This window comes from Rhyacophila brunnea, unplaced genomic scaffold, assembly GCF_057557595.1.
Source record: "Rhyacophila brunnea isolate RB1 unplaced genomic scaffold, BYU_Rbru_1.0 scaffold_18, whole genome shotgun sequence".
In the NCBI taxonomy this organism is placed as follows: Eukaryota; Metazoa; Arthropoda; class Insecta; order Trichoptera; family Rhyacophilidae; genus Rhyacophila; species Rhyacophila brunnea.
This window is the reverse complement of record NW_028232837.1, coordinates 38,934,309-38,948,959: the sequence shown is the minus strand read 5'-3', so window position 1 is coordinate 38,948,959 and position 14,651 is coordinate 38,934,309. Positions and strand designations below refer to the sequence as shown.

Sequence of the window (14,651 nt, the reverse complement as noted above, 5' to 3'; positions counted from 1 at the left end):
ATATTGATTTTGTTAGATTATTGTTTGTGTAAATATATATCCAGATACTTTTATTTTGAATAAATTATTCATAGTATTAGCCATCATCGCCCTGTCATGGACATACATTGCACAACGTGCAATTGCAAGTTGGCGTCTGTTTCCATGATATCTAGACATATTTTTGTATTTAAGTAGTGGAAAATATTGTTTGCGGTACCTAGTTGACACTTCACAATATTCGTAATTATATAATATGAGTAGGTAGCAAAAGAATACGCAACAAAAATAATATACTATTATCGAACGAACTTAGAAGATTATAACAGAACTGTCAAAATTTTCCGCCTAATCGCGCCAGCTACTCCTACTTTATGACACAGCTAGCTAACGTCACCCGAAAACTTTCGGTGTGTTGAAATTCCAACAGTTTTACAAAAACACGGGAGTGGTGGGTCGTTGGCAGTTTGAACATGGCACACATCTGACAGGTCGAAAACTGTCCGTCTATGGGCGCAGCAGATTATTTACCAAAGATAACTGTATGGCCGCCATTACGTATTAACTGGCATGTTCAACCTCTTACGAAAACTGTACGCATATGGGCGCTTAATGTGTAAATTAACAAATTAATCAATAAAAATGTTTAAAACAATTACATTTTTTTTTTTGGTTTATGTGGAATCGAATTTCCACAGTGATCGACGGACGAAGCCTGGCAACTCGGAGAGTAAAATATCAAAACATGTTTGAAATCCAACGAGCCTGGTCTGCGGATTATAAAGTCCACAGACCTGGGGTGCTCCACGCGAAAAAAAGTCCGAAGACTGTTAAATCGTCTGACTTGCGTGCCAATGGAGCGCCGGCATAAAGGCCGCTAATGGCCCCAGCTGAGGTAGCGGGTAGCCGGTAGAGGTATTGGGTATAGTCATTGCCGACTCAAGTAGAAAGCCGTTACATTCACAACGACTGGTCCTATTTTTTCCACCCCTCCCGTTGTCTATGAATGAACTGTCATTGCCTGTCATTGTTCTATAGAGTGCTCATACTGACGCGTCTGTCATGTTCACACAGGGAATGGTTTGATTTGAATAGATAAGTTACATGTTTAATAATACACTAGCATTAACACACCTACAAAAATGTAATGCATGATTAATGTTACATATTTTTTGGAAATCGATATTACTACCAGTTTTTGTGTGAAGGACTAGTCTGACTTTGACAGCTGATGAATAACAGGAATGTATATTATTTATACTTAATTTATTAATATATTTGATATGAGAATTTTGTATAATTTAATTTGAAACGAGAAAGGGCGAATCAATATGTCAAGCAATCAGGGATCTGATTTTGACAGATGAAAAATGGACCACTCGTTGCTTGTGCAAAAAGTTATGATCAGGTTTTATTAATCTAAAGATGGCGGTGACATAGTGCCAAAAGCTCTCAATAGAGCAGCGCACTAGCTTTCATGATCGATATTTTTGTTTACAATAATTTACATTCAATTTCCTACCTACCTTTAGTACCTTTTTGAGAAGTTGCAGTAAGTTTGGAGGTGAAGTGAGAACAACAATAAAGAAAACCTGGATTGTCGTTATTCTGAGAGGTGAGAACCAATTATAATATGCTTTTTTGATAGTTGCATGTGATTGTGAATCTGACGTTTCGCTTGAATATTATTCTGAATTCTACTTTGACAGAAAGATGTTCATAACAGTGTGGCTGTATACTATTGTATTGTATATTTTTATATTATTGTCTATGCACCTTTGAAATCCGATTGATGTGATTTTTAATTAAAATAAAGAGTTAAATCTGCGATTCGAGAATATTTTTAAGTAGGTTTTCTTTTACAAATTCGTTCTTTTACTTTTCCCGATTCCCGATTCCCATCGTACCCCTGTTCGAATAATATGCCGTCAGCCAGAAAGCCAGTTGAAGTCAGTGTTGCCAACCGTACTATAATTATAGTATTTGTACTATAATGTTGGTCTGCGTACTATGTACGATATAAAACAGGTATAGTACGCCCAAAATACTATAATTTTGAATATCGGAAAAAATATGTAAAAAGTACTAAAATTTCGAGATTTCCGTTCGATAAATTGGTGCAAAGTACTATAATTTCGCAATATAAGAAAATTTGGAGAACTTGGAAAAAAATTGCTCGAAAAACGTAAAAACATCTCTTGACTTTGAAAATAAAAGGGGATCTCTCAGTCTTTCGAATTCTCCGTTATTTTTTTCTGAGATACTTATACATTTTCAACAGATGACAACGCGTACTATACTTTTTTCCCAAATACTATAATTTTGGAGGCTCTGTACTATAATTCCACTTTGAAAAGATGGCAACACTTGAACACTGGTTGAAGTTGAAAATGGCTAGCTGTCATTCGTAATTGAATTAAAGATGATTGAAAAAGTATAAATGTATTGAAGCGAGCCCGAGCCCGAATCCTCATCGAAAATCGTTTAGAGCCCATCGAGCAGTCCGCGTGCGAACGCGACGATGTTCTCCGCCAGGCTCCGGAAACTCTCCAAGAGCGTGTGTAACATTTTGAGGTTAACGCATTCTTCCGTCGACGGACGGGCGAACGCCGAAAAATTGCGACTGATCAAAACGTTCGACGAGACCGTCGACCCGTTCTCAAAAATTTACATCGAAACGCCGATGCACGTCCGGATAGCGCCGCTCGATCCGCTGGACCGCCCCGACGGCGACAGATTGACCGTGTCGCTGTACGGGCGCGCGGAGGACGGCTCCTCCAGAATCACCGTCAAGCGGACGGCGAAACGCATAGACGTCGCGGGGAACGGGACGGATCCCGAGAGCGAGGCGGTCTGCGTCGTGAGCGCCCCCGTCACCGCCAGTCTCGACGTCAGGGCCCTGGGAAAGTCGAGCGTGTCCGTCGACGGGATGCACTGCGACTCGTGTCGCCTGAGAACCGCGTCGGGGTCCGTCAGGGCGAAGGACCTCCGGGGGCGCAGCGTCGAGATCCACAGCGAGAGCGGTCCCGTCCGCTGCGAGGGGACCCTGCGGGCGGAGAACGTCGACATCCGAACGTCCGTCGAGGACATAGTCTGCCAGCACCTCCGGGCCGGCACTCTGAAGATGGCCACTCGGGGCGGAGACGTTTCATGCGAATCGTGCTACGCGGACGAGGCGCACGTGACGACGGCCGTGGGCTGCGTTCGCCTCGCTAATCTGCACGGCGACTGCGTCATTGAAATCTTGGAGAGCGGCGATCTGTCCGTGACCGGCTTCGACGGCACTATTAACGCCACTCTAAAAAGGGGCGATATCCGCCTGCAGGCGTCCCGTCTCGTCGGCAAGAGCAGCATCTTCTTGCACGAGTCGGGGCTGGCCGACGTCCGGATCTCCGACGACTTGAAGAGTATGAACTCCATCGAAGTGATCGCCGGGAAACTCCGCATCGACCCGGAGATCTCCGTCTGCGGTCGTGTCGTGGACGATCAGCAGCAGAAATTTTTTAAATACGAGAATACCGATGCCGGCGAACACCCGAAAGAGCTTCATATCGAATGCAGAAATGGCTCCGTAGACTTGAAGCTGTCCTCTTGGAAGAAGGATCTCGAAGACGCGCTAAATAAAAAACCTTCGTAAGGTCGCAGTACCGATTTACGTGCGTCATCGATATCTGACATCCATCTGGGTATACCTCTGAAGAAGCAGTGCACACCCTGTCAGTTCAGATGTGCGTGCCGTCCCAGCGATGACGGTGACAAGGAATGTTAAGAATATTATTTTTATAATGAATATTTTCGAGGTCATCAAAAAAAACTCGTCGGCCCAATATCACATTCATGCCGCATTTAAAAACAATTGATATATTTAAAGGTTCTTTTCGAACTCAGTTCAATCGCAGTTTCAGTTATCAATTCAGTTCAGGAAACAATGGTGTATTTAGACGATCAGTTCAGTTGTCAGTTCAGCTTGGAATCGGCGATATATATTTACGTATTTTTTGTCCACTGAAAGCGAATACTATTTTATATTAAGTTTCCAAACATATTGATCGGTTTAGTATCCAGTACATACTTACCTATATATGCAAAAATAAATTTCAATCAAAATTTGAAGAATGGTAAGAAAATATGACGCATATCGCCATACTACCAAAAATGGTCATACTAAGGATTAAATTAAATAGGTACTTAGGTACCTTAATTAATTGGTTTCTTTCTTAGTTACAGAAAAAGATTTCGTAATTCAATTATTTTTTATATTCTGGTCCAACTAAATACTGTAGGAAGCTTCTTTTTTATTGGCGATGATCACTCTTTTCTATGAGATGAAACGTATCCGATAAGTCTCAATAAACACTGTCATAAAGTCATAGGTGGTCTTTTGACATTGCGAGAGATTTGTGCTCGACAGGCCATCGCGAAAACTCAAACGTACACGAACAGTACTGTTTACATGTCAGTTTAACCGGCAACTCTGATAACTGGGGGCAAACCCACCGAGTCACGTTTCAGTTTCAATTGGTGTCTTCAGTTTTTGCATTTTCACATCGGCTCAACTCAGACTGAGACTAAAGATGTATCGTTTTTGCTGATCACTGTCAATATGATTGTATTCTTTGGTTTGTTTTACAGGCATTTTCATACCCAGCATGTCCCAGTAAAATGGGGCGAAGTGAATGAGTTTCTCTCTTTCAAACATAAATTAATACCATCCGCTTATTAACCGAATTATTATGTTATTAGTATTGTGGCAGCCTATTTATTTGGTTAAATTTCTTAGAGGAGCATGCATAGAATGTCAAATTACCTTCAAACGGTATATCGCAAATTGGCATGCTTTACTGATTATTAAAATGTTAAAGAACAATTTAAGAAGTGGAATAATTATTAGTCGATAGGTGATGTTTATGTTCATACTGACATAGTTTATCAAAGATAGTCCTGATGCGCCCTGCCGGCTTATAATGTCATGGTCCGAGTTCGAATCCTGGGTCTGCCAATAAACTACACATTGTTTTTCAATTTGTGTTCAGAATCAAAGTATGGACCTAATAGGTTGAGCAAATGGCTAACATCCATTTCACTAAAACCAAAAACCTCCACTCTGCGGAGCCTCATATGATCCTATCAGGATCGGAAATGGTCAAAAGAAGAAGTCCCAACTTCAAGTAGACTGTATCAAAACTCGCAGTGATCTACCGCACTCTACCGTTCCGATTGTTGAACAAACGTAATATTATATTTGATTGAGGACACTGAGGCGTGAAACCTCTTCCATCATCACAGAGAAATTCTCAATTTTCCATTCATCGTCAAAATTGTGAGATCGGTCTTCTTTCGGGCAGTCATTGTCAAGCAATTATTTTACTGTGCAAAGAGCTTACTGCGCGACGGTAAGGGGTAACTGGGCCTCATTTTTAAGTGCGGGGAGGGGATTTACATCTTCTCTGTTTATCACTTCTGCGATGCAATATGAATCGAGTGATACGACGAGGTCTCGCTGACTTCCTTGTGGTTGATTTGAATACTTTAATGTAAGCCGATCAAGTGAAGAAAAATAGGAATGGTGAATGCTTCCCTTAAAAAATTCAATGAAATCATGTTATATTACAATTTAATGTACATTGTAGGCGCTCTTTACATTTTGTCAAAAATAATACTCACCTCATATCATTCAAAATTTTATTAAGGTGAAGCATCAGTGAAACGCCAAATAATTTCCAACTGTAGGCGCAACGAAATTTTGGACTCGCTGCCATTCACTGAGAGAATCTCGAGCCAGAAGCACGTCACTTTGCTGCGTGATGGCGACGGGTCAATTAATTCTAAAATCGTGTAAAGATGACTAAAAACGTTACCCATTTACTTTAAAAAGAAAACATGTCAATGAATATATTATTATTGTTACTAATAGAACAATAAACAGAACATAAAATGAACGTATGTTGGATTTATATGAAAAATAATATTTCGTTTGACAGGTGTCATTTGCACCCGCGACCCGCAGTCCGCGCATCGCCTAGCAACGATCTTTTTAGACCGTGCCTCAACTAATGCATGGCCTTAAGTATGTATAATAACAAATAACAATATTAGTATTATTGAACATACATAATTTGTAAATATATCATGCATATACCCGCTAGAAATAATTCTCTTTAGAAAAAAATGAGACATTTGACGGGACTCGAACCTGTAACGGATCCGGAGTGTGGACTTAGTAGGTTCAGCGAGTGGATAACGTATATTCCCTATTAATCATGAGCTGGCTAAGATACACATCGAATCGTACAGTCAATGAAAAAAAATTGCAAATATTTAAAAATGCATTTATAATATGACACTTTAAGCTGATTAAGCGGTTAGTTATAATTTTTGATAAAATAAAATAATCATGGTTAAAAAAACTGCTAACCGCCCCACCCGTATAATGAATTTTTAATTAGCCGAATCATTCACAGAGAGAGTGACACATGATAACACGATAACATGTAAAATTGTAAAAGAAAGCATTCAGTCTTGATAGACAAAAATAAAGTGTTAAGTAAAGTAAAATATTGATCAACATACAAGATTATTGTTAAAGTTGTCTTGCAAAACACCAGTCACCAGTAAAGTGATAGATCTTTTCAGGCTTTAAAATAAATGATATCTATGTAAGTTTAATACCGCGGAAGAACCATTTGTCAAACTGTTCAGGAGGGACAAAAAACCTTGCATTTTCGTCAATAAAAAAGATAAAAAACAAATTTAAATGCAGTTTACTGTGTCTTCCTGTTTTATATTAGAAAATATATTTTTACTATCGTATGCGTCTGTGCAAATTAATTGCCATAGGATTATTTCGTACATCAGTTGGACCTCACGCGGTATTACTGCAATTCTCCGTTTGTATTGGATCAGGGATATACGCGGTCTTGCTTGCTTTTTTAGTATGGATAATTCATATGCGGTATTGATTTTAACCCAGTCCAAGTAGTCTATTTCAAAATTTGAATGCACCGATCATTGCGACTTGTGCCGTTTAACCGAGAGCGCCAAAAATATGTGTTTTGAACATATTGGACATAGGTATTACATAGACGATATGTAACTATTTACCGAGAAGTATTTGTCACTTTTATTGCTAAGTTTAATGTATGTCTTGAATGTGCCACGAGTTTAATGGTAATTGAGGAAATGAGAGAATCAACTTCTATATACATACTTACTGTGACTGCTTTTACATAAATTTTACATAACTGCTTAAGTTTAGTATGACTTTCAGTTAATCAAGACTTTTTCAATAAATCGAACAAATAAAATAAATATGAATAAATCTTGTTCTCAGTGATCTGCGATTGCCGAGAATAAATATTATTGATATTTCACGATGCGATGTGTTGATTTTCAATTACTAATCGATAAGTCCACATTTCAATATAAATAATCGGTAAACGACGTTTTTGTGATTGTGTGACAATCATAAGTGTTTGGTTTTGAAATGTTTATCGTTATTAGCCGATAAACCGTCTGTTGCAATATATTATATTATAAGCAAAATAAAATTTGACATACTTATCGGCATGTATTTGTATTTTTTTTAAATGATCGGTTTCATTCGACACGGTTTCAGAAGTTATAATTCATTACATAGAATATGTATGTATCTTTTGTCAGTCTTCGACCGTAAGTAAGCGGACTTCACATATTATAAAGAAATTCAAAACTTCGATTTGGTTAAGTAGTTATTTTATTTTGAACTTCTAATGCCACAATTCATAATATCGTAATCCCCGAGTTGGGTTACGTCTTACGACATCTTCACTTTAATGAATTACTTACTAATTAAATCAGTCCATTGTGACTGATTTCAATTGTGACAACGTCCTGAGACATTAGGGTTATATAAATTGCACAAATAAGTAAGTAGTATTAAAATTACTAAATACCAAAATTTATGATAATATAAATTATATTAAATTTGACATGCTATTTTCTATGTAACATAATATTTTCAAGACTACAAAGATTAATGACTCATCTACTCTTAATTATAAAACTCATAGAAAGAGACAGGATAATCTCTCACCCTCTAGCCTTGGGACTATTAAAAAATATTACCTTTCCTTACATGGAAATTATCAATTTAACCAAAGTAAATTACTTAATAGTTTTAAATCGATACGGTCTCCGTGTAGTTGAGGGAGAGGGATCGTCTCGTCTCATTCTATGAATTTTATACTTTCAGACGAGTCTTTATCTTTGTAGTCTTGATAATAGTGTTACAATCGAAATACTACAGACTTAAAAATTAACCTGTAGAATTTAATATGATTAATATTATCAATTTCACAATGCTGACTCAATTAATAAACAAAATTGATGTTCGATATTTCTTGCATTTTTTATGTTTCGTCATCTTTACTATATTTGAAAGAATGCGGGTGTCGAGACCGATCCAGACCTATCTTCTCGTAGATGATTAAACGTTTAAAACATTTTAGATGTTTTTATAGAAATGAACATATTTTTTGTACCTGCACTGACACAACCGAGTATTGTCATGGGTGCAGAATTTTTTTTAATTTTTCATCAAAAGCACGGACATGTGGTCTTTTAGAATGTTCTTTTTATCGAAGTGCACAAATTTGTAAGATATAGAATGTCCAAACTGCATGTAATTCAGTAGCAATGTTTGCAAGCGGACAAGTCAGTGTCGACTTTTAAACAAATGATTGTAAACATGCAATTGTGTAGTGTTAAAACTTAAAAAAATGGTATAATTTGTTTACAGGTATGTATATCGGTTTGGACTAGTTCATATTAGATATGTCGCTATGAAAATATTATCATAATTTTATATACCGACGATCGTGAAGATTCTATAAATGAAATGTTTATAACTTCTCATACCTACTACACGGTTACACATTTGATTCCTGTTTTCTGTATATAAATAGGCACTTACGGAGTGGGTCTGAGTATTTTTTTCTTATATGTCACTTTTACTCCTTTAATCCTCAGCCCTAGGATTGTTGAATTTATTTAGTTTTTATCATCAGCAATCATCAAATTCTAGAATTTTCGTTTCATAATTGATAGTTCAACTGATATTGTCTAATTTAACATTGATAGCGAATGTATGTTAACTGAACCAAACCAAAATTTATCGATTGTTTAGTCAACTGCACTCCATTGATCGATTGAAATATTCCAAGTGGATTAGATCACTCACCTGTAAGTGTAGACTGACTCATGTGAAGGTATCATTTAAATAATTTTTTAATTACTCTGCATTCATTCATTAATCACACATTTACAAGTGCGTGCCGAGAGAATTGAGAGATTGTTCGCGCTCAGCTAATCCCTGGTGATTTTTTTTCTTATGCTTCGGGTAGACATGAGCCGTGGAACCGCAAAAGACTATGTTACGCCGCTGGCTTATGTGCCTCATATGTAGCATAAGATGCTTACAAATTAATATTACTTAACTACCAATAATAAAATTAGTATATTTATTTATTAATTGTGTGATATTATTTATATTATTAATTACTTACTTAAGTGCATATTAAATTTGTAAATATTCTATTATTTGTGAATGAAGAAATATTAGAGGAGCATTGTAAAAAAGTAAACTTGTACTGTTATGGTTGTAAAGTATTGAAGTAATTTGTTAAAATAGAATAATTAATAGATAGTTGATTTGTTGACTAATGGTATAAAGATTAGAGAGTCTTCCTTTTAAAAATTGTTGAGATTATTGTAAAATTACAATTACAAATAAAGAATTTTACAAAATCTAAACTTTTTAAAATTTAATTTCAAATTTAATCACTCAGAAACCTTTCTTTGTGCACGCATTGAATTGACATATTAACTGGATGTATGCCACGTGCCCGCAAGGCCGGCCATAGAAAATTAGCATATATTCACGTTGTACTTTACACTCATTATTCTAGACCCAATAATTTAATATATTATACACACACTGCCATCTCTTGAAATCATGGTAAAATACTTTGATAAACTTTTAATATAACATATTATCCAAAAAAGATGTTAGCATAATTTAAATAATAATACAGGGTAAGTAATATGAGTAAAAAAAGTATGTACATGGAAGCACACGGAGTGAACAAAACAGACCCTATCTTATAAAACAACATCAATGTCAGAAGCGATACGATTGAACGAGGTTATTACTACCTACCCAATAATTGGCATTACCAATGTCAGGGTAGTTCTGCAAATTTGGAGAACAAACAATGAATGCTTCTGATTTCTAAGGTAATTATCAGGGGACACATGAGTCAATACTACCAAGAATGGCAGAGTTTCCGTTAACACCGTGTACAAGTCAGAAAAAAATATTTGGTCAAATGAGTAGTTTGATATCAAAGTAGGCCAAACGCCATTTACAGAATTTTACAGGAGACTCACAAGCATGTGTGAAAAGTGTCCGTTTTTCATATAACATACTAACTTTAAACTCAAAAATCTCTATGAAAACTACCGGTTTTGATACTTTTGGTTGATTTCTTGAGAAGAGCATCACTTGCACTACCACAATCAATTTAAACATACATTTCGTTAAAAATTGCGTTTGGCCCACTTTGACATCAAGCTACTCAAATATAGATCTCTTCTAAACTTTAAACTACAGTATGTTAAACATACCTAAGAGACAGTGAGTCAGATAGAGCAACGGATGATATCCATATAGCCCCAGACAATTATAATAGGCCCACTCTCAAGCCTGCTTTTAACTAAGGCATTATTATGAACTTTTAATACAGTAACAAAGGTACATATAAAGACCCGGGAAGTACGCAAGATGAAACCCCACATTTGTGGAACCTTGTTACAAATAGTAACCATATTATGTCAGTTCACTGTCAAACATAATGCCAAGATCCCTTTCAGATAATATTTGCGAGAGAGCTCTGCGTTGCATTACATATTGGAAAAACAATACTTGTGAGGCTTTGGTAAACGATAATATCCTAATTACATTAATTATTTGAACAGCAATAACCTCAAGTTTGAACCCTGAGGGACACCAGAAATTGTTTCAAATGCTGAAGAAAGATGTGACTGATGGAGGCCATACGATACGCATTGTTGACGATTCCTAAAATAACTTCAAAAATCAATCTGACGATCCAATTATTTGGAATTTTACCATCATAATGTCATGATTGCTTTCAAGAAATTAAATTTGACTTTTATTTTTTTAACTCGTAAATAAAATGCAAATATAATAAGAGTGAAGCAGGGTTATAATATTTCTACTTTTTATTATGTTCCATTAACATATTCGTTTTGCCTGGACTTTGCCTACTAAAAATAATGATATTAAAGCATGCGGTGCGGACTGCAGTGACATCCCAGCAAAATAAAAATTTGGTGGTGTCAGTCTATGCCACGGATTCAACCACCTTTAATAATAGTCTAGGTAATCTGTGTCTCCTCCATATTTTCATAAAAATGCATTTTTAATAGGGTGAATAAAACAGCTGATAATCATAATATGATTTTACAGATACATCATAATTTTCCCCAGTGTTATTACATGTGAATTATCAATTATCCCATCTTCTTTGACTCTTGTCTATTTTTACATGTAGATTATCAATCATCACATTCGGTTGGCGGAGGTTTTCTGATGACGCAGTCGATTCATCTGAAGATTTAAAAGAGGGGCTTGAAACTGTTCAAACAGTCATACTATTATTAAATTATGCCAAAATCTTTAAATGTTGCGTCTAACATCAACTGCTACTAACATCAGAAGGGCCAATTACATAGCCACATACTTATACACAAAAAATAAACCACCAATCAATATTGTCATCATTTATTTTTTTATTGTGGGGTGGGTACCCAAAATCAGTCCTAAACCCGCCATTGCATTCTGTTTCAATTTTCTAGCTAATCTTTATCGTTTTCACCGGTAACTGACCATTTTTGTTTGTTGTTGTTATGTTGTCCGTTGCGCGTTAATATTATACTGGAGCTGTGTGTTCCCACCTATCAATGAGGTTATTGGAGTGTTAATTTTTCATGTGTCGCTAAAATATATACACGTACACACGGATTTTTCTGTATGACTAACAAAGTTTAATGTAAAGTATTTATGGTGGATCTCAATGACGCCCACGGTGGCCGCGCGGCATAAGCGTTGGACTACAAAGCCGTGGGTCCCAGGTTCGAATCCTGGGTCTGGCAAGTACAAAAATTGTTTTTCAATTTGTGTGTGTCAGGGTATGGACCTAATAGGTTGAGCAAGTGGCTGACATCCATTTCTCGTAAAAAACAAAATCTGTCAATACAAACCTCCACTCTGTGGAGGCCCATATGATCCTATCAGGATCGGACATGGTCGAAAAAAAAAAAAAAAAAAAATTATGGTGGATCTCAATAGCCTACCTCCACCCTTCGCTACTGATATCTAGTATATAGGGGAGAGCAGGTAGGATTCGTACACTTTTTACTCTAAATCGTATAAAAACAAAACTGTAAGATATTTTAAAATAACTTTAATGTTGCTATATATCCAATATATTTGGCTTTAATAATAGTGAAGTGTAGTTTAGATACAAATCAGCATGGCAAAGCTACGGTAACTTTTCTGAAAAATGGAAAACGTACGAAACTACCCCACACGTGGGGTAGCTTCGTACATAGTGTGGGGCACATTCGTACATAATGGGGAACCTTCGTACAGTCAAAGAAAATGCTATTTATTCAATGTAATATAATCATGTATTGAGATCAAAGCTAACACAGAATCAGCCTGCATGTAATAATAATTAACAGTTATTATTGTTAAGTGCTTATAACTACTTAGGCATACAAGCATAACACTTTTATTTATTTTTTTGTTAATAAAGGTACGAATAAATCAACATTATAAAATTTACTATTAAAGTAATAGGTCTTAATCTTATGTATTTAATAGTTGTACTATCCAACATTATACATAGATAGGTCTTTTTCGAAGCTAAATATTATCCGGGCTGTTCTTGCTGTAAAAGCAGATTTTGTTAGCGGGAAAACACATACCACATCTGATATGTAAACTGTTCCTTCATCTTTGGTAGTGGGAAAGACAAATTTCCAGGTATGAGGCTTCTTCCTCAAAAATGAAACTTTGTATTCAACGGGACTATATTTTTTAAGCACTTGTCCAAGATAATATAAAACGGTCTTTGTTTTCTTGAACTCTACTATCACAAAGCGTTCTTCTTTGATGTTCTCTGACGTAACTGGAGTTTCATTCTCAGTATCCGATCTTTAAACGTCTCTTCGATGGGAGAACAAGAACTTTCTCTTAAACTCATATTAGCCTCAACCTCACAATCAGTTTCATCCTGACTATCAGTCTTTACAGTTTTATTTTGCCTCTTTGGTTTAGTTGTCCCTGAAGTTTTCTTCTGTCTCTTTGTTTTGGTTCTTGTACCTGACAGTAAATGTAATGCTCGCTTCATCTCCTTAGCCCTTTGTTTCCTCTCTTGCTCTTGCTTCTTCAACTTTTTTGCTTTTTCTATTTCTTCTAGTCTATTTTTTTCAGGGGTATCTGTATATATTCTCGATTTTCCTGGTTATTAATCCTACAGTTGATGAAGATGCAGGCACAGTTGTAGGTGATAGCAAGGAGGGTGATAATGGCGCTGAACTCCATGGAAGATCTTGTTGAGTAATCTCTGTTTCTGCAGGTAGAGTTTCTGGCACATTGGCATCTTGGCCCGCTGTAGAAGTTGATTGTCCACCTTACGTAGATTCTAACGGCTGCATCTTGCATCATTGCATCTTCATCAACGTCTCTTGTTCTTGTCCCCTTTTTCACATATATTTGCGGCATGGTTCTGTAACAATAATATTTTTGGTGAACAATCTTTCTACTGCCACGCAGTTAGGAATGAGGAGCATTCGTACAGTACGAATCTACCCCACTCATAACTGCACGAAGGTACCCCAAACCGAGAAATCAACAAATTAATTGAAAATAAAAATAGCCGCTATAGTTAGCCTAAAATGACTATTTACTTATTAAACGAAGTTATCACTTCATAAACTATATTAAGTCACTTATAACATTCGTGCAAAACTTATAACAGTTAAGCGTGTTCAAAAGTGAATACAAAAAATACTTACGTAGAGCGAAAACACGTATCGGCGTGCTCCGTCGAAGCTGTTGGCCGCACTGATGCCCTGCCCCGCAGTTACACTATGAGTATGAGCGGGAGTCACACACACAAACGCGAGCACGCCAATGAATTGGATAGTGAAGATATCGCCACTGTACGAATGCTCCCTGTGTACGAATCCTACCTGCTTTCCCCTAGTAGTATGATAAACTGACTATGAATCACTTTTTAAACAAAAACATTCCTGAAAAAACAAACCTTGAAAAACCTTAGAAACACACCAATCAAGTAGCAACATTTCTAGAAAAAATGTTGCTCACATGTTTCACTGTTCGGAGTGAATGATGACAGTTTGAATCCCATTCGACCTAATTTTTATTTTAGTATTTTCTAATAAGTGTTGACATTGTCTTTTTATAACAGACAACTATACCTACGCTGCAAGCTATGCCCTCGCTCATAAAGTCAATTTGAGACGCATTCGGGTCACTGTGCCTGCCCCAAATGCACAAAGTTAATACTCCTGTCCCGTGCACG

General features: G+C 36.5%; 3 protein-coding genes across 3 annotated transcripts in view; 2 read left to right on the top strand and 1 right to left on the bottom strand.

The window, feature by feature from the left end:
* Tti1 (Telo2 interacting protein 1) overlaps window positions 1–2,519 on the bottom strand; it is a 53,689-nt gene extending 51,170 nt beyond the window's left edge. Inside the window, exon 1 of the mRNA XM_085945349.1 lies at window positions 1,506–2,519. The gene's annotated coding sequence lies outside the window, so the exon portion shown is untranslated. The remainder of the gene's footprint in view (window positions 1–1,505) is intronic.
* The window catches only part of Root (ciliary rootlet coiled-coil, rootletin), a 131,010-nt gene continuing 117,862 nt past the window's right edge, over window positions 1,504–14,651 (top strand). Inside the window, exon 1 of the mRNA XM_085945352.1 lies at window positions 1,504–1,594. The gene's annotated coding sequence lies outside the window, so the exon portion shown is untranslated. The remainder of the gene's footprint in view (window positions 1,595–14,651) is intronic.
* LOC147073496 (protein FAM185A) lies at window positions 2,501–6,700 on the top strand. Its single transcript, XM_085945350.1, has one exon. It carries the CDS (start codon window positions 2,501–2,503, stop codon window positions 3,614–3,616), a length of 1,116 nt encoding a protein of 371 aa, XP_085801476.1. The 3' UTR covers window positions 3,617–6,700.